The sequence below is a fragment of the Ptiloglossa arizonensis genome, chromosome 3 (assembly GCF_051014685.1).
Source record: "Ptiloglossa arizonensis isolate GNS036 chromosome 3, iyPtiAriz1_principal, whole genome shotgun sequence".
Taxonomy (NCBI): Eukaryota; Metazoa; Arthropoda; class Insecta; order Hymenoptera; family Colletidae; genus Ptiloglossa; species Ptiloglossa arizonensis.
The window spans coordinates 30,403,691-30,420,120 of record NC_135050.1 but is presented as its reverse complement, the minus strand read 5'-3'; the positions used below and the strand labels follow the sequence as shown (position 1 = coordinate 30,420,120).

General features: G+C 50.3%; 4 protein-coding genes across 6 annotated transcripts; 3 read left to right on the top strand and 1 right to left on the bottom strand.

The window, feature by feature from the left end:
- Positions 1-357: 357 nt before the first annotated feature.
- Positions 358-6,347, bottom strand: Syt20 (synaptotagmin 20). Of its 3 annotated transcripts, none has more exons than XM_076306462.1 (10): positions 6,144-6,347; positions 5,251-5,395; positions 3,555-3,674; positions 3,183-3,274; positions 2,960-3,091; positions 2,465-2,662; positions 1,736-1,888; positions 1,533-1,653; positions 1,277-1,449; positions 358-1,204 (listed from the first exon to the last, which is right to left on the bottom strand). In XM_076306462.1, the coding sequence occupies exons 2-10, from the start codon at positions 5,390-5,392 to the stop codon at positions 998-1,000; spliced, it is 1,338 nt and encodes a 445-aa protein (XP_076162577.1). In that variant the 5' UTR covers positions 5,393-5,395; positions 6,144-6,347; the 3' UTR covers positions 358-997. The 3 variants fall into 3 exon arrangements, with proteins under 3 accessions (XP_076162577.1, XP_076162575.1, XP_076162576.1); XM_076306460.1 differs by lacking the exon at positions 6,144-6,347 and adding an exon at positions 5,891-6,038; XM_076306461.1 differs by lacking the exon at positions 6,144-6,347 and adding an exon at positions 5,895-6,029.
- A 1,639-nt stretch (positions 6,348-7,986) lies between these two features.
- Positions 7,987-9,866, top strand: Snsl (snustorr snarlik). Its single transcript, XM_076306464.1, has 5 exons — positions 7,987-8,186; positions 8,375-8,455; positions 8,668-8,795; positions 9,036-9,194; positions 9,274-9,866. The coding sequence occupies exons 1-5, from the start codon at positions 8,129-8,131 to the stop codon at positions 9,490-9,492; spliced, it is 645 nt and encodes a 214-aa protein (XP_076162579.1). The 5' UTR covers positions 7,987-8,128; the 3' UTR covers positions 9,493-9,866.
- A 173-nt stretch (positions 9,867-10,039) lies between these two features.
- Gammacop (coat protein (coatomer) gamma) lies at positions 10,040-13,631 on the top strand. The gene is made up of 6 exons (XM_076306459.1): positions 10,040-10,191; positions 10,459-11,563; positions 11,634-12,213; positions 12,294-12,610; positions 12,687-12,885; positions 13,003-13,631. The coding sequence occupies exons 1-6, from the start codon at positions 10,152-10,154 to the stop codon at positions 13,387-13,389; spliced, it is 2,628 nt and encodes an 875-aa protein (XP_076162574.1). The 5' UTR covers positions 10,040-10,151; the 3' UTR covers positions 13,390-13,631.
- A 249-nt stretch (positions 13,632-13,880) lies between these two features.
- Positions 13,881-16,351, top strand: Und (methionyl aminopeptidase und). Its single transcript, XM_076308116.1, has 6 exons — positions 13,881-14,040; positions 14,627-14,698; positions 14,777-15,108; positions 15,218-15,622; positions 15,707-15,974; positions 16,040-16,351. The coding sequence occupies exons 1-6, from the start codon at positions 13,902-13,904 to the stop codon at positions 16,243-16,245; spliced, it is 1,422 nt and encodes a 473-aa protein (XP_076164231.1). The 5' UTR covers positions 13,881-13,901; the 3' UTR covers positions 16,246-16,351.
- The last annotated feature ends 79 nt before the right edge of the window (positions 16,352-16,430 follow it).

Sequence of the window (16,430 nt, the reverse complement as noted above, 5' to 3'; positions counted from 1 at the left end):
CGACCGACGCGACCGTGTCGCCCTCTCTCGAGACCGAGAGATATTTTCGCGGCGCCACTTGTTCCCGCCATATTTCGAATTCGACCTTTTCTTATTTTTTGCAATTCTCTTCTTATCGCGATTCGAGCAACTCTTCGAAAAATTTGATCGCGCAGTCGCGTTCCCCGAGGCTCGCGTTTCGATCCGTTGCAATTTATCATTTTCGACGTTACGGCGATCTTAAATTATTCCTCTTGTGCGCGAATCGATTACATCGTACACTCGCGAGCAACGAAAAAATTGAACTCGTGGACGAACGGATAAACGAATCGAGCGGATTCGAGGTGATTGCGTTTCGAACATCGATTTCACAGTATGTACAACAAGTATATTTATTTTGTTACGCTTTAAATAACATTCAATATATTAACGAAATTATACAAATATTTATTAGATCGACCATCTTTGGTTGAGCTTGTGTACGGCGAGATTGTTAAATTACGAGATAAATAAAAAAATACGCAGGACGGTAGCTCGCGTTATCACCCAAAATGTGTCCGTTGTACTCGACGATACCGTTTAGTCTCGTTTTCCCGTAGGACGAACGAACCGTTTTCCTTTACACCTTTCGGGACGAGCGCGTCCCGTGGAATCTTTTGTCGCAAATTTAATTTGTCTTTCAAAAATTCGAGTTTCGAGCGATACTCGAACAATGTTCAAGCATCCCGGTACTCCGGCTTCGAGGACGGCGCTTCTCGCGTTCGACGATAGCGATAAAGTTACGCGTTCGCTTCCGTTGGAAGGAAAATAAAACGAGCTCGAAACTTCGAGAAGAACGTTCGTCTTCTTTAAACGTTGTACCGTGTTATCGCATCGGTAACCACGGAATCCTTTTCGATGATAACGTCGACTGGCCCGATCCCCGTTATTTGACTTTCGTACAATTCAAATCGCGATAAAGTTTCATCGCGGATGTTCGTTACGAAGTGACGCGCGCAACGATAACCACTATCGGCCATTATTTCAATACGTGCCACACAGTGACGAGTTTTCTAGGATTCTGGAGCACGGAGAACCAGTGTAATCTCTCCGTCGAACCTCTGACTCCTTTCCCGAGAGCGACTTTACCAATGTGGACGTCCCTCGACTTGTACGACGACGTAACCGAGTCTTCGCTGTCGCTCGGATGGTCCACCGTGTTCGGTGGGACTTGGCTAGGCAGGGTCTAAGGGATTCAACGAGAACGTTAAATATCCGAATTTCGAATCGCCAACTCCGTATTCATATTTATCGGCACCTTGCTGCACAGCACGACGAGAAATTGCACCACGTCCAGTTGATTGTACGATACATCGAAGGTCAAGGTTTCGTTGAACTCCGGTTGCAGACTCGCGCAGCCCAATTTGGTTTTTTTCTTCTTTATCTTTTGTCCCGTCCTCGCGTTCAGCATCAACACTCTGACGTAAGGATCTGAAAAGGACGGATCGAGCGACAACGAAACCGGAATGCGAACATTATTCCTAGATATTTAGTAATTTCGATTCGGTACTCACGAAAGTCCCTCGAACTCAGCACCGCTGGTGCGAGTTTGACCTCGCGCAATTTTATAACGTTTATAGTCAGTCTCTGAGCCGTGGGTAAGTAACTTATACCTAATAGAATATTTCCAAATTCCTGCAAAAGGAAAGAAACGTAATTTCCGATTTCCTCGGGGCGATACGTACGTCGAATCGAGAGCGTGCATCCGCGACGATACCATATTGGACGGCTTCATCTTGAAATTGAACATGTGGATCTCCGGGCTCTGCAAAATTTGCTTCAGATCCTTCATCGGTACCTTCAAGGTACACAGTTCCGTATCGTTGGCGTACCTGTCGTGATCGTGCGCCGCGAAATCGAGGATCCACTCCTGCGAAAGGGAATATCGAGTTGTCGCGAGTGCGAAACATCTTTCGCGGAAACCGATGGAAACGCGACATTTCCAGGACGAGTGCTCTTTTTCGTAACGGTACGACGAAACGCACGATCCACGTTGCGTAAAATGTATTTGCATCGCGTACATGCGGGTAGATTCGCGTACTCGTTGGCAAACTTGCTTTCTCGATAAACAACTTCCGCTTCCTTCCTTCGTTGAAAAAAGAATTGGAAAGAAAGAAGGAAAGAAAGAAAGAAAGAAAGAAAGAAGGAAAAAAAAAGGCCGAGTCGTAATTGGTATCGATTATTTGAATTTCTAGCGCAAAACGTACGGGAGGTATATTTTTTCTCTAACGAGCAAAGACGGGCGGGCGAGGTGGCGAGGGGGCGAGGGGGCGAGAGGGCGAGTGGGCGGGTGCGCGGGTGCGCGGGCGCGCGGGCGCGTGAGTACACCTTCCGTCGTATACGCGGTTTAACTTGCGCCAGAGTGACGCGTTCCTCGACCTTGAATTAAATACAACACTGAAACGCTCGCGGTCTCGAGATAAAAAACGTGTATCTACGCTCGTACCTTAACTTCGTGAGGCTTTACGTTCGCCACGACGAACGTCTCTTTAAAAATGGGACTGGCCGTGTGCCGGACGCCTCTCGTTCGGAAACTGTGCAACTTTTGACGTTTCCTGTAACTCCACGATTGCTTCGTAATGTTCAGAGCCACGTACGGCTCCAGCGTGCAGTTGTATTGCTTCGGAGGAAGACCGGACAACGCCTGTGCATCGTTGAAAGCTTAAAGTACGCGCGATTTGTTCGAACACGATATCGGCGCACGTAGAACGATCGCGGCCGAGTATTCGCAAACGCGACCGTTTCCCGTTGGAGATTCCGGCCTTAAACTTTCCGGTAAACTTTCGATCTCGAACGAACCGATACCGCGAGATCGGAGGATCGCGCGAGAGTCGTTTGGACGAGAGCCACGAAATCGTCGAACGGTCGGACGCGTTTGCGATTCGATCGAAAGAAAGTACACGCGCGAACGAGCCGCGAATAAAAGAGAATCGTTCGATACCTCGATACCGACGACCAGTTTCCCGGTAATACCGTCTTCGTGGGGCGGCAGGTACTGCAGGCTCATCGTCAATTCCGTCGGAAATTCTCTCTGTTTCTTGTCCGGCTTTTGCTTACTTTTTTGCACCAAGTTCTGCAACGCACACCGTGCACGGAATGGATTAATAAGATACGCGCGATGCGTCGCGATCGAGAGGGAATCTGGCCCAGCCAGGGAACGTTACCAGGGTGGACGAAGTATTGGTGTACTCGAGCCGATCGTTGTTGGAGTTCCAGGAAGTTCCTTGGTTGGCGGCCGCGTTCTCGTCGAACGTACCTGCGCATATTCGTACGCGACGAACGTACAACGACAACGCGTTAGATTCGTTTTTCTCAAGGAGAGAGAGAGAGAGAGAGAGAGAGAGAGAAAAAAAGACGAGAAGAAAAGAACGTCGCGCGAACAAAGATCGTAACCTGGGCGCGCGGTGGCGCGTATCCGAGCAATCGGAACGAAAGGTGCAACGGTTGAAATTGTCGAGCATCGCTGAAAACTCGTAAAGCGTTGCGGCGTAACGCGAGGGACGAGCGAACGACCGGCAAGAATAATTATACGGTACCATTGTTGCTGTCTTCGTAGAGGCTACCCAATCTCCATGACCTGTAGCTGACATCGTTCAACTTGACGTTTTCGTTCTCTTTACTCTTGACACGCAACGGCACACTTTTTGCTTCTCTCTCTGCAAGGAATTATTCATACCTTTGATTGCGTAATTTGTAAACGGACGGGACGGACGGGACGGACGGGCACGCGGCTATCCGCTCAAAGATTCGTTCGACTCGCTAATTACGCGCTTCGTTTAACGCGTACGAGCGAGTCGAGGCCTAATTTCAACCGCGGCGCAATTGCGTACGGAACATCTGCGATCGAAGGCTTTTAACGGCCGTTAAAGCGTTACGACGCGTTGCGATCGCGAGCGCGCGCCCACTATGCCCCGTTAATCTCGCAAACGGACGACCGAACAAAGAGAATAGAACGTGGACGGGATCGAGTCTCCCAACGATCGAAGCGTCTCGAAATATCGGAATCGAATTCGAGCGCCGGACGTTTCGCCGATCGCCGAAAACCTGTTCGCGTTTTCCGCGAAAACGAACGACCCTCGCGAGCCCGATCGGGCCCGAAAAACGATCGCGGGAACGAGCAACGTGCGATTCCTCGAGAAACGGTACGGTAGCACGATAACGCTCAAAGTTCGAACCGTCGAGGCGACGCGATAATCGTCGAATCCGCTCGTGCGGTCAGGATGGGCGTTTTCCATCGCGCGGTACCATCCGAAGGCTGTGCGCGGTTCGTTCGCAGGATGACATGCCTAATTACGTAACATCGCGGAGGAAACGAAGAAGAACGTCGCGAACGAGCGAGCGAGCGAACGAGCGAACGAGCGAACGAGCGAACGCGCGAGTGTGTGTATAAATATAAATGCGCGAACAATGGCGTAACGTATCGACCGTGTATACACGCGATTCATGATGCAGGAATCCGAGCTTCCTTCCTTTCGGAGGAATACGACGTTCTTTGTTGCGCGAATCGTCTTCGATTTCGGACGCGACTGAATCCATTTCCGATTTTCCTGTATCGAAAATCTCGTTCCGGGACACCCTGTACGTTACGGTAAAGTCCGCTTCAACCTTTCGGCGAGGCGAGACGGTAAAAATATCGAGTCGCTCGCGAATCCGTCGCTCGAGATTACGTTGTCGGTAAAACCGAACGCGATACCCTCGGCAATTTCTTCGACGGCCTTCGTCTCGTTAATTATGCGACTTCCGCTCCGTTTAACCGAACCGATCGCCTTCCTCGCGGGGACCATCCCCTTTCAGGGTCAAGTCGCGTAATTACGAACGACGAAACAGAAGCCGATAAACAGAAGCGATCGACAGCTGCGATCGCGCTCGTCCGTCTGTCGGGAGCAGAAACGCTACGGTTTCGACGATCTCGGTTTCGGAGATGTCCGTTTACGCGCGGCGATCGAATCGAGCGCCCTTCGGTTCGAGGGTGCGAACGCGTCGGGCAAATCGAGCATAATCGACCGCGCTCGGTCCGCGAATCGATTCTGGTTCTCGTCTATCCGGGGAAAGAAAGTTTCGTGCGCGCGTAGAATTCGCGTTCCGTTGGAGGAAGATTGTCACGGGCGCGGGCCGTTTTCGAGCATCGAAGCGGACGGTCGATCGCAACGGGGAAAAGGTTGCGCGATATCGGTACCGTCGAGGTAAACCTTGTTCGCAACGGTTTCCGCGCGCGCAAACGGCAGAGCTTACTTCGTTTCCTGATGCACTCGTATCCAAGACATCCTGGCGTCAGAAAGCACGTGATCACGAGCAAGGCGGCGACGATGGCCAACGCCGCTACCGCGATGACGATAATTCGGCCCCACGGGCCAAAAATGTCATCGCGCACCATTCACTGGAAACGCGCGTTCGAGATTACTATCGGTGGTAAACGCGTGGAAGGAGGCTGGGTTCGTTCGGGCAATTTTCGGTATCGAATCGAGAGTCGGCGCTCGACGAGCTCGCGTCCCGCGCCTCCGAAGGGGCATCGAAATCGCCCGTGCGGTCGTAAATCGTTTCTACTCGGTCCGGTAGGAGGGTGAACGATATCGGGAGGTCCGCGTCGCCGCGCGGACGAGGCGAAAATGACTCGGTCGCGTCCACGCGCGGCGGCAGTTGTCGCCACACGGGACGCGAAAAATAAGCCACGTTAACGCGCACGGAAAACACTTGGGTTTTCGCGCGCGCGCGCGCGCCCGCCGAGACTCGCGCTGGTTTCCGTCCGCTCGACAAAAACCGAAAGGTACCGCGTCGCGAGACCCGGACGGAACCCTTTGCGGTAGTTTTTTCTCCCTTTTGGTCGCTCGCGGCGCGTCTTTCGAGCATGGAGCACCTGTTACGGAAAACTTACGTACGGAACACGGACGAGAAACAGCATATGGCCGGCTCGAATCGACACTGAATCGACACGAATCGACGCGACTGGGCTCGACTCGACGCGACTCGACTCGACGCGACGCGACGCGACGCGACTCGAATCGAATCGAATCGAATCGAATCGAATCGAATCGAATCGAATCGAATCGCGGTTTCGACGCGGTCGCGTCGCAAAAAGAATCGGTTCCGGCGCGTTACGCGTGCCACACTTTGTACGCGGTACGTACGAGAAGCTTTATCGAAAGTCGATCGTCGCCGCGTCGGCGCAAAAAGTTCCCACGTGTCGGGTATTTCTCGGGATCGGCTTCCTCGGGTGTCGGCGATCTCGATGGACGTTCGACGATTTTCGATGAACGATGCTCGCGCGAGGAGCGTCCCCGAGAACCAATTCGGCGACATTCGCGAGGATCGCCGGACGCGCGCGATCGTCTTTGGTGCGCGATCCTCGACTCCCGGTGCGCGACAAACGCGGTGCCCGGACCTGCACGGAACGAGGAACGCGGTATCTACGCGTGCCCCTCTCCGGACCGCGACGACTCGACGCCCGTTTCGCCGATAGTTGGCGGTACTCGACGCGACGCGACTTTTGAAACCTCGATCGTCCCACGGAACGGGACGGTCACCGATTTTCCGGAGAGCCTTCGAAATTGGCTCTTTCCGTCCGGACGCGCGCACCGAGACCGACCTCGAGAGAGAGAGACGTACCTCTGTCGGAGGTCGCGATCCGCGATCCAAAGTCTCCCCGAGTTCGAGAATCGATTTCGTTTCGTTCCCGACGACTCGTCCCCGTAGGAGCGTAGCGCGCGACTCGACGAGGAAGTCGGTGATAACGGCGGCCGCTATCGACGGTACCGTTCCCTCGAACGCCGATAGGCGCTCACCATTCGTTCCGTAACCCTGTTTTCGAACGACGCCCTCCTTTCGTCAAAGACGAGGAACTCGCTAATTTCCCGAGAATTTTTACCGCTCGGGCCAGCTCGGCGAGGACGAGCACGGTAGATCGTTCCGCGCGATCGGGACATTTCCATAGGTGGTCGCGTTCGGGCAACGATTCACCGCCCCGGTTTCGCTCGTTCGTTCGACCGTGCTCGAGAATCGATTCGGAGGAGCGACTCTTGGCTCGAGCGAAGCGCTTCCTTTTCGAGATTCTCTTTCGATTTCTCGCACGTACGCTCCGCGAGAGGTTCTTCGCCTGGTTGCTCGGAAGAACGTCGCCACGCGACGCGGACCCGACGCGTTTTCTTTCCTTCGCGAATCGTCGAACGCGTTGGACGTGCTCCAAGTGCTCGCGACCGATCGCGTTTAGATCGAAGGATCCAATTTTTCGAGAAACGCTCCGAAAGAAGCGTACCTTTCGGATCGGCGCGACGGTTAAACGATCTCGTTGAACGCGCGAGGAAGGAAATCGAGATTTCTACTTGCCATTGAAAATAACACCGATCGGTAACCGAGTTTCACTTTTGTTGCTCCATCGAGCGGACGTGTAATTTCCGCCGTTTTCCGGGTGAATCTTCGAACGAGCGCGAACGCGAACGCGAACGCGCGTCCACGCGAGGCTTTCGCCGCTCCTTTGTCCGGTCGCGGTACGCGCAAACCGGTGCTCGCGTGAACCTTCTCGACTCGTTTTCCTCGGGAAAAGGTTCGCGGACCGACCGTCGAAACGATTCTCCGATTTTTCTCCAAATAATTGAAACTTCCGCGCGAAACGAGGAAGGAAGGAAGGAAGGAAGGAAGGAAGAAAGGAAGGGGCCCGAGATTGGCCGTCGAGGAAAAGGAGAGAGAGTTCATCCCCGATCCATCGGCGATCGTTCGGACTCGGTGACCTCGATCCCCGATCCCCGATCCCCGATCCCCGATCCGCGTCTCCTTTCACTCGAGAAGTTCTTTCCGGTGGTCTTTCTCGCACCGGCGGTGCCAAGGAACGCGGTTGCGTTCGTTCGATCGCGCCTCGAGCGGGCTCAGTCCGGCCGAGTCGAAGCCGCCGTTCGGTGCCTACCGGATCGTTCTTTGGATTTCACTTTCGCGCGAGTACCGCGATATCTAGCGACCGACCTACCGACCGCTGCGCTCGTTTACGCTCGTTTACGCTCGTTGGAAGTATACGCGCGACACGAGGGAGGACCACCGTCGTCGAAGCGACGAATTCTCGGCAGCCCGAAACGATGCGACCGGCTCTGGAAACGCGATAAGAGACGATCCATCCGAGGCAACCATGTCGAACGCAAAGGACGCCCTGGTCAAGCTCTGGGTTCTCCTGCTGCTCTACGATCGTGAGTTCCAGGTCGCGCGTATCGTCTCGCGTCCTTCGCCTACTTCTGGCTAAATCTGTCTTGGCGTGTCGCAAGTATCCTCGATCGTAGTCCGATGGACGAGCAACGATCCTTCGAACGGTCCGCGCGATACCTTCTTCCAACGGAGAACGAACCGTGTTGATTCACGTCGAAATCGATCCTTTCAGACGCTGCGGCCCTCATCGTCCCGGAAGAGCTGCCCACGATACTTTCGCTCATCTACTCCAATATTTCGCCGATAAAGAAAGGTATATAGACAACGCCGGCGGTGGCGGCGGGGACGGTAGCGAGGATTGCGTCACCTCGGCGTGTCACACTTTTCCTACCGAAGCGTTTCCCCGTGGAATTCTCGTTCGGGCTACCGCGCTTTATCGCGGCTAGCACTTTCACCGGTTCGCGGCGACTCGTCTTCTCCATCTTCCCGAAATTCTTTTCTTCTTTTCTCGTTTCCGACGAACAGGTACCGATTCGAGACTCGGCGTGGGCTTCCGGCTCGGCGAGCACGCGGATTTTCAAGTACTGGTGGAACTGGGACCGCAGACCGAAACCGATCCGATCGGCAATGCCGACACCAAGAGGCGTCGAGACGTGAGTACCGCTTCGAAAAACGATCGAACCGCTCGATTCTCCCGGTAACCCGAGACGCCTCGGACGCGGTACCACCGGTTCCGTTCCGCGTCTCGGGCTCGACGTCTGCGACCGGACCGACGCGCGCTACATCGACCGCTATTCGCGAACGAATCGCTCGGTCGATCGATCGACTTTACCCGATTTTCCTTCCGCGTAACTTTTATCCCGCGAAACGATCAATTTCGCTTTCGACCGCAGGCGATGCTCGGTGCTGCGATGAGAGGAGAACTGGGACCCCTCGCTCGAGCGATCGCTAAGTACCAAATGGAACTGAAGTTCCAGAGAGAACTCGAGAGATCGAAGAAAACGGGAGAGAAGCTGAACGCGGTGACCGACGAATCGAACGACCGTAAAAAGGCGAGTTTAACCGATCTCTTCTGGTTCGCCGTTCGCGAGCGAGCCGCGTTTCGATACGATCTTTCTTCCCTTTTTCTAGACGACGGCCAGCGAGTGGTTGGCAAATTGGAGCAAAGGAATGGCCAAAGAACCGTCCTCGGTGGCTGCTCCCGATGAAAACGGTTTCTCCCCGACCGCGAGAAACAAGACCGTGCAGAGGATAGGACGACCTCCTCCCGCGTCCACCGGTGGAAAAACTACCGTCTCGGATCTCCTCGACTTGTACGAGCAACCAGCAGCCGATAAAAAGACCGAGTGACGCGAGCCCCGTCATCTTTCTTACCAATTTTATAAATAAATAGTTTATCGTATAAATAGCTCCGAGAGAAATTAAAAACGAACGTCCGACTCGATCGGCGACGCCTCGGCGCCGAAGGATTTTCGCACTCTGTTGCCAATCGTGGAGAAAGCGTGTCACCACTTTTGCGAAAGCTTTTATTTCTTCGCGCGGAAGAAATATTTCCATCGCGCGCGTACAGCGAACGAGCAACTTTTGTTCGCGCTACCAATTAGTACACTTTCTCGCGTTTATTCTCCGAATAATCGCGCCCGATCCTTTACAATTACGATTACTCTGTACCGAACGAAGATACGTTTATGTAGAGCGAATGGACGTAATAAAGATCGAGCGTTTGAAAACACCGAATGGAAATTATTGTAAATCCGAGGAATCTCGTTCTCGGAACAACGCGTACCCGTGAGTTCCAGCCGACTCGGAAAGTACGCGACTTTATCGACGGTAGGTGCAACGCCTCGTTCGTCGACCGCGAGCGGCGTTCCAAGTACAACTCTAGTTACGGCTCTTCGCCACCGTGGACACCACGCGATGTGTACGTTGTAATGGTTCCATGGTTTCCGTGCGGAGAGCCGAGGTGACGTGTACCGTATTTTACAATTTTTCGACGGTGTTTTCGCAAAATGAACGCCTTTAAACGCGACAAAAAGGAGGAGGAAGACGGTAATCGTAAATAAACCTCGTTCCGTTCTCGTTTTCTGGTAAACTCGAGTTCGCGAGCGAACGGATCGCGTTCGCGTGACAGTTCCTTCCGAACGGGTTCGAACGACCCTTCGTCCTGGAGAATAACTTTTCTCAATGAAATCTTTCGTTTCGCGTAACGTCCTGTCCCTGTACTTTGATCGCGAGTTTACCAGAACCCTTCGAGCCGGTAGCGTGCGAACGATCGACTCTATCGTGCCCTCACTCGTTCGATTTTTTTGTTCCTAGGTGGGGGAAATCCTTTCCAAAATCTGGAGAAGACGACCGTGCTTCAGGAAGCTCGTACTTTCAACGACACGCCCGTTAATCCGAGAAAATGCGCACATATCCTCACGAAAATATTGTATTTGTTGAATCAAGGAGAAATTTTGGGCACTATGGAGGCTACCGAAGCTTTCTTCGCCATGACCAAATTGTTCCAATCCCGAGACGTCGTTCTGAGACGCTTGGTTTATCTAGGTATCAAAGAACTGAGTTCGTTGGCGGAGGACGTAATTATAGTAACTTCCAGTTTGACCAAGGATATGACCGGAAAGGAAGATCTGTACAGAGCCGCCGCGATAAGAGCTCTGTGCACCATCACTGACGGCGGAATGCTGACGGCCATCGAACGTTACATGAAGCAAGCCATCGTGGATCGTTCCCCCGCCGTGTCCAGCGCGGCTTTGGTTTCTTCTTTGCATCTGACCGTCGTTTCCAGCGATATTGCGCGCAGATGGGCCAACGAGGCCCAAGAGGCGTTAAATTCCACCAACATAATGGTTCAATATCACGCTCTCGGTGTTTTGTATCAAGCTCGCAAATCGGACAAACACGCGGTGATCAAGTTGGTCGCGAAACTTATAAGAACCGGTCCGAGAAGCCCTTACGCCATGTGTATGCTGATCAGAATGGCGTGTAAATTGCTGGACGAAGTCGACGAGGGAGAAGAGTTGTTGGGATTCATCGAGGCTTGTTTGCGTCAAAAATCGGAGATGGTCGTCTACGAAGCGGCACACGCGTTGGTTAACCTCGGAAGAAGCGGCGCCAGAGAAATAGGCCTTGCTATCAGCGTTCTCCAACTGTTCTGCGGCTCCCCTAAACCGGCTTTAAGATTCGCCGCTGTCAGGACTTTGAATAAATTCGCTATGACTCACCCGGTAGCAGTTACCGCGTGCAATTTAGATTTAGAAAATTTGATCACGGATTCCAACAGATCCATCGCCACGTTGGCGATCACTACTCTCTTGAAAACCGGAGCGGAAAGTTCGGTAGATCGACTGATGAAACAAATCGCAACTTTTGTATCCGAAATTTCGGACGAATTTAAAGTCGTGGTCGTACAGGCTATAAGGTAATAATCCCGACTCTTGTCTCGCGGAGAAGAGTTTCGTCTCTTATCTTCTTTTCTATCTTTCTTACAGAGCTCTCTGTCAAAAGTTCCCCCGTAAACACGCTGTTCTGATGAACTTCCTTTCCGCTATGCTGAGAGACGAGGGAGGGCTCGAATACAAGGCGGCGATCGCGGATACGATAATCGCCGTTATGGAAGGAAACGCGGAGGCGAAAGAGGCGGGTCTGGCTCATCTCTGCGAGTTCATCGAAGATTGCGAACACATTTCCCTCGCGGTTCGAATCTTGCATTTGCTCGGTCAAGAAGGTCCGACTTCTAAACAGCCGTCCAGATACATTCGGTTCATTTATAATCGCGTGATCCTGGAAAGCGCTAGCGTACGCGCGGCAGCCGTCACCGCTTTGGCGCGTTTCGCCGCGGCTTGTCCGCCGTTGCTTCCAAACGTATTGGTCCTATTGTCCCGTTGTCAATTGGATTCCGACGACGAAGTCCGCGATCGCGCGGCTTATTACTGCACCATTCTTCAACAGCAAAACGACCCAAACGTGTTGCCCTTGATACAACCCCCTCTTTTGTCCGTGCCCAGTTTGGAAAGAGCTCTGCGAAATTACATGCGCACACCTATGGAGGAACCGTTTGATATCTCACAGGTAATTTTTTCCTCGAACCTGCGTTCTTCGATACGTTGAAACGATCGCGTGTATTTTAACGCGATCTCGTTCGTTTCTAGATATCGCTAGCTCAAACCACCGAAGAACCAACGCAAGTGGAAGTTCACACGACCGTGAAACAACAACCTCGTTTGACGCGAGAGGAAAGCTTTATGGAAAAATTGTCGCAGATACCGCACTTGGCGATGGTTATTCGAGAATCTTCGCTGCTCAAGTCATCGCCGGTCTTCGAGTTAACGGAATCGGAAACGGAGTACAATGTGAAATGTATCAAGCATACGTTCACGGAACTCCTCGTTCTACAATTCGACTGCATAAATACTCTTTCCGATCAATTGCTCGAGGACGTAACGGTAGCCGTCGAACCACCAGAGGGGTAATCGCATTTACGTATTAAAAATTTACTCGAATGTAACATTTTTCGAGGAAACGAAATGTTTTTCTGCTTTTAGCTACGCGATCGTCTGCGAAGTTCCGTGTTCTCGTTTACCGTACAACGAACCTGGCACCACGTACACAGTATTAAAATATCCGGAAGACGTTCACGCTAGCGTCGCCACTATTCCTACGACCCTTCGGTTTATGGCTCGAGACTGCGATCCAGCGACGGGTGTGCCGGATGCCGAGCAAGGATACAACGATGAATACATGGTATATTCGTTTTTCGTTCCAAGAGCAAATCCACGAATCGATCCACTCGATTTCTTTCGAAACAATACGCGCACCGTTTCAGCCACGTTTTCTTAAATTCGTCTCTTTTCTTTTTAGTTGGAAGATTTGGAAGTGACTCTGGCCGATCAAGTCCGAGGAATCGGTAACAGAGGATTGGATTTCAATGCCACTTGGGAAGCAGCTGCTGCGAAAGGATTTGCCAAACTGGAAGAAACGTTCGCTTTAGGTCCTTCGGTAACTAGTTTGGAAGGGGCGATCCAAAGTTTGACAGGATTTTTGGGTTTGGATGCCGTAGAACGATCCAATAGAGTACATTCGGGCACCACCACGCATAATTTGTTACTGAACGGAATTTTCAGAGGTGGCAAAGAAGTACTTGCCCGCGCGAGATTAGCATTGTCCGGTAGTCAAGTCACGATGCAACTGTCTATTTTGTGTCAAGATCCGGACGTTGCCGAATTAATAGTTTCTTCCGTGGGGTAAATCGTTTGTATTAGCTAAAATGTATGCGCGTATAAATCTATCGAAGGATTTTTCCTATAAATTCGATAGTCTATGCCACAAATTCTTTACTTTTAGTATTAAAAGAATAACGTTGCGAGTAATGTAATCGCAAACATGGGGTTTTATTAACCTCTATTTCTATATAATACTTTGTACATATAATTATAAAACATTATAATTCTTTGAATAAGATTATTAAAGTTTTTATTTTATTTCGCATACTCACGATATGGAACATGTATATTCTCTCTCTTTCTCTCTCTCTCTCTCTCTCTCTCTCTCTCTCTCTCTCTCTCTCTCTCTCTTTTTGATGCCACGTTTAATTTCTAACAGGATACAAATTCAATTTTGAAACAAGACTTTTCTCTTCTTTTTACCATCGTATCATTATTGGCGCGCTTCGACGAGTTTATCGAGAAGTTATTTTCTACTTTACCAACTGGTAACCTCACGGTTTTTGGTGTTCAACATTGTTTGGCTTCCTTTCGAAAATGGCTGCCGTGTTGGATGAGGTCGGCAAATCCGCTGAAAAATTGGTCAATGAGGAAAAACACGAGATCATCCACGAAGAGAATGAAACTGGTGCATTAGAAGCATCAAAAAAGAAAAAGAAGAAGAAGAAGAAAGCTGGTACGTTGTTCAATGTATCGTTGGGTGTATACGCGTTTGTCTCGGTTTTAGGTTTGTTGCCCGTCGAATCTCATTTTTGTTCTTAAGAATAGCACGCGTAATATTCGCTCTTTCGTAACGTTCTATCTCGTACTCGATTCTTTTTTGAAGAAACTTTTCGATCGTAAAAGTTCGTTATAATTAACGAACGAAATAAATTATTACTAAACGTGTTCGAGACCAACACAATGTGGAAGTCGCTTTTCACCTGCCTCGCTTCCTGTTACCATTTGTCTTGTAATATATTTACGAACCTGTTTTCGTAGATCGGATGTTCATAAATTGCTTGGCCAAACTTTGGCAGTATATTTTACTAACTGTACCATTGAGAAAAGTGTCAAGAGTACTTTTTTCCAAATTAATTATCGTAAAAAACTTTAACTTTTGAATAAATGACAGCGGATAAGGTATTCGAATAGTGAAAAAATGACTACAAGGCGATTAGGATTTTCTCGTTCGATTCTCCGCTCGTATCTCTTTTTAGAAGCGGTTCTAGAGCGTATCGTGAAATATTTATCAAGACGGTATATTTTGTCCGGTCGTATAGGAGCCGGTCAAGCTAGCGCTGATGTTCCGGAGGGGGAAGAAGAGAAAGCGAAAGATCACACGGCGGACGAAGGTAAACTTGTGTACGTACTAAGAATCTAAAAAGTAATCGTTTGAAAACGAATGATATTCGGTCGAGATTGCATCGTAGAACCTGCTGTGGACGTGACGGAGAACGATGCAGAAACAGAGGAGGCTAAAAAGAAAAAGAAGAAACGTAAACAACGGGGAAAAACCGGCAACGTTAAGCAACAAACGGATCCTCCGACCATTCCTGTGTCGAAATTATTCCCAGATGGAAACTTTCCGATAGGGCAGATAATGGATCATCCTTCCGTGGCAGGAGTGGACGATAGAACGGCGAAAGACCGTTTCTCGAGCGAGGAAGCGCGCGCTTTCGACAGAATGCATAACGATATCTACAATGAAGCTAGACACGCGGCCGAGGCTCACAGACAAACGAGGAAACATATTATGAAATGGGTACGTCGTAGCGATCGAGTAAAAGACACTGCGTAAAAGAGTAAGAGTAAGATTTAAGATATTTTCTTGGTGAAAAGTTCGATAAGAACGTGAATTGTTTTTCGCTCAGGTGAAGCCAGGAATGACGATGATAGAGATTTGCAACGAATTGGAAAATACATCGAGAAAATTGATCGGAGAAGATGGGCTTAAAGCTGGATTAGCTTTTCCAACTGGCTGTTCTAGAAATCATTGCGCGGCTCATTACACTCCGAACGTTGGAGATACAACCGTTTTGGAGTACGACGATGTTACCAAAATAGATTTTGGTGTGCACATCAATGGACGGATCATCGACTGTGCGTTTACTCTGACGTTTAATCCAAAGTACGATAAGCTGATCGAAGCAGTCCGTGACGCTACAAATACCGGGATCAAAGCTGCTGGTATCGACGTGCAACTTTGCAGCGTCGGTGCTGCGATCCAAGAAGTGATGGAGTCGTACGAGATCGAATTGGACGGTAAAGTTTATCCGGTACGCTTGCACAATCCGTTCCGTAGAAATCTTTTTCTCCGCTTACGAATCGAGTCGATATTATTGACTCGAATCTATTTACAGATAAAATCCATAAGAAATTTGAACGGTCATTCGATCGACCCGTACCGCATTCACGCTGGGAAAACCGTGCCGATAGTTAAAGGCGGCGAAGCTACCAGAATGGAGGAGAACGAATTTTACGCCATCGAAACGTTCGGTTCGACCGGAAAAGGAGTCGTGCACGACGATTTGGACTGTTCTCACTACATGAAGTGCTTCGATGCCGGTTTCGTTCCGCTGAGATTGCAGAGTAGCAAGGTTCTGCTCAACACGATCAACAAGCATTTCGGTACGTATCGATTCGCTCGTGGAAAAAGAAAAGAACGAAAGAAAATGAAAGGTTGACTATTTTAGGTACTTTGGCTTTTTGCAAACGATGGCTGGATCGCGTTGGATGTACAAAGTATCAAATGGCTCTGAAGGACCTCTGCGACAAGGGTGCGATCGAGGCCTACCCACCTCTGGTCGATGTTAAGGGATGTTACACCGCTCAATTCGAGCATACACTGGTTTTACGTCCGACGTGTAAAGAAGTTATTTCTCGCGGAGACGACTACTAAAGCGCGTCTGTACCGGAATCGCGTTGCGTATACTCATACCTTCTGTCTAGGAATGTACAAGTTGGTTTGTATAAAATCGTTAACGATAAATGTTTCTGATCGATAACGCGATATTTAATTATATCACCTAACGATATTTTATTCACTGCTTTCCCATCGCCGATATAATATGTAACATCTCGGAA

Excerpts from the sequence above, each read along its gene's own strand:
- Syt20 (XM_076306462.1), bottom strand. The coding sequence starts at position 5,392 with ATGGTGCGCGATGACATTTTTGGCCCGTGGGGCCGAATTATCGTCATC. Across the intron at positions 2,663-2,959 it reads AACTGGTCGTCGGTATCGAG|GCGTTGTCCGGTCTTCCTCC; the intron begins GTATCGAACGAT and ends AACGATGCACAG. Across the intron at positions 1,205-1,276 it reads TCGTCGTGCTGTGCAGCAAG|ACCCTGCCTAGCCAAGTCCC; the intron begins GTGCCGATAAAT and ends TGAATCCCTTAG.
- Snsl (XM_076306464.1), top strand. The coding sequence starts at position 8,129 with ATGTCGAACGCAAAGGACGCCCTGGTCAAGCTCTGGGTTCTCCTGCTG. Across the intron at positions 8,187-8,374 it reads TCTCCTGCTGCTCTACGATC|ACGCTGCGGCCCTCATCGTC; the intron begins GTGAGTTCCAGG and ends CGATCCTTTCAG. Across the intron at positions 8,456-8,667 it reads TATTTCGCCGATAAAGAAAG|GTACCGATTCGAGACTCGGC; the intron begins GTATATAGACAA and ends TCCGACGAACAG.
- Gammacop (XM_076306459.1), top strand. The coding sequence starts at position 10,152 with ATGAACGCCTTTAAACGCGACAAAAAGGAGGAGGAAGACG. Across the intron at positions 11,564-11,633 it reads GTGGTCGTACAGGCTATAAG|AGCTCTCTGTCAAAAGTTCC; the intron begins GTAATAATCCCG and ends TCTTTCTTACAG. Across the intron at positions 12,886-13,002 it reads GATACAACGATGAATACATG|TTGGAAGATTTGGAAGTGAC; the intron begins GTATATTCGTTT and ends TTTTCTTTTTAG.
- Und (XM_076308116.1), top strand. The coding sequence starts at position 13,902 with ATGGCTGCCGTGTTGGATGAGGTCGGCAAATCCGCTGAAAAATTGGTC. Across the intron at positions 14,041-14,626 it reads GAAGAAGAAGAAGAAAGCTG|GAGCCGGTCAAGCTAGCGCT; the intron begins GTACGTTGTTCA and ends CCGGTCGTATAG. Across the intron at positions 15,975-16,039 it reads CACGATCAACAAGCATTTCG|GTACTTTGGCTTTTTGCAAA; the intron begins GTACGTATCGAT and ends TGACTATTTTAG.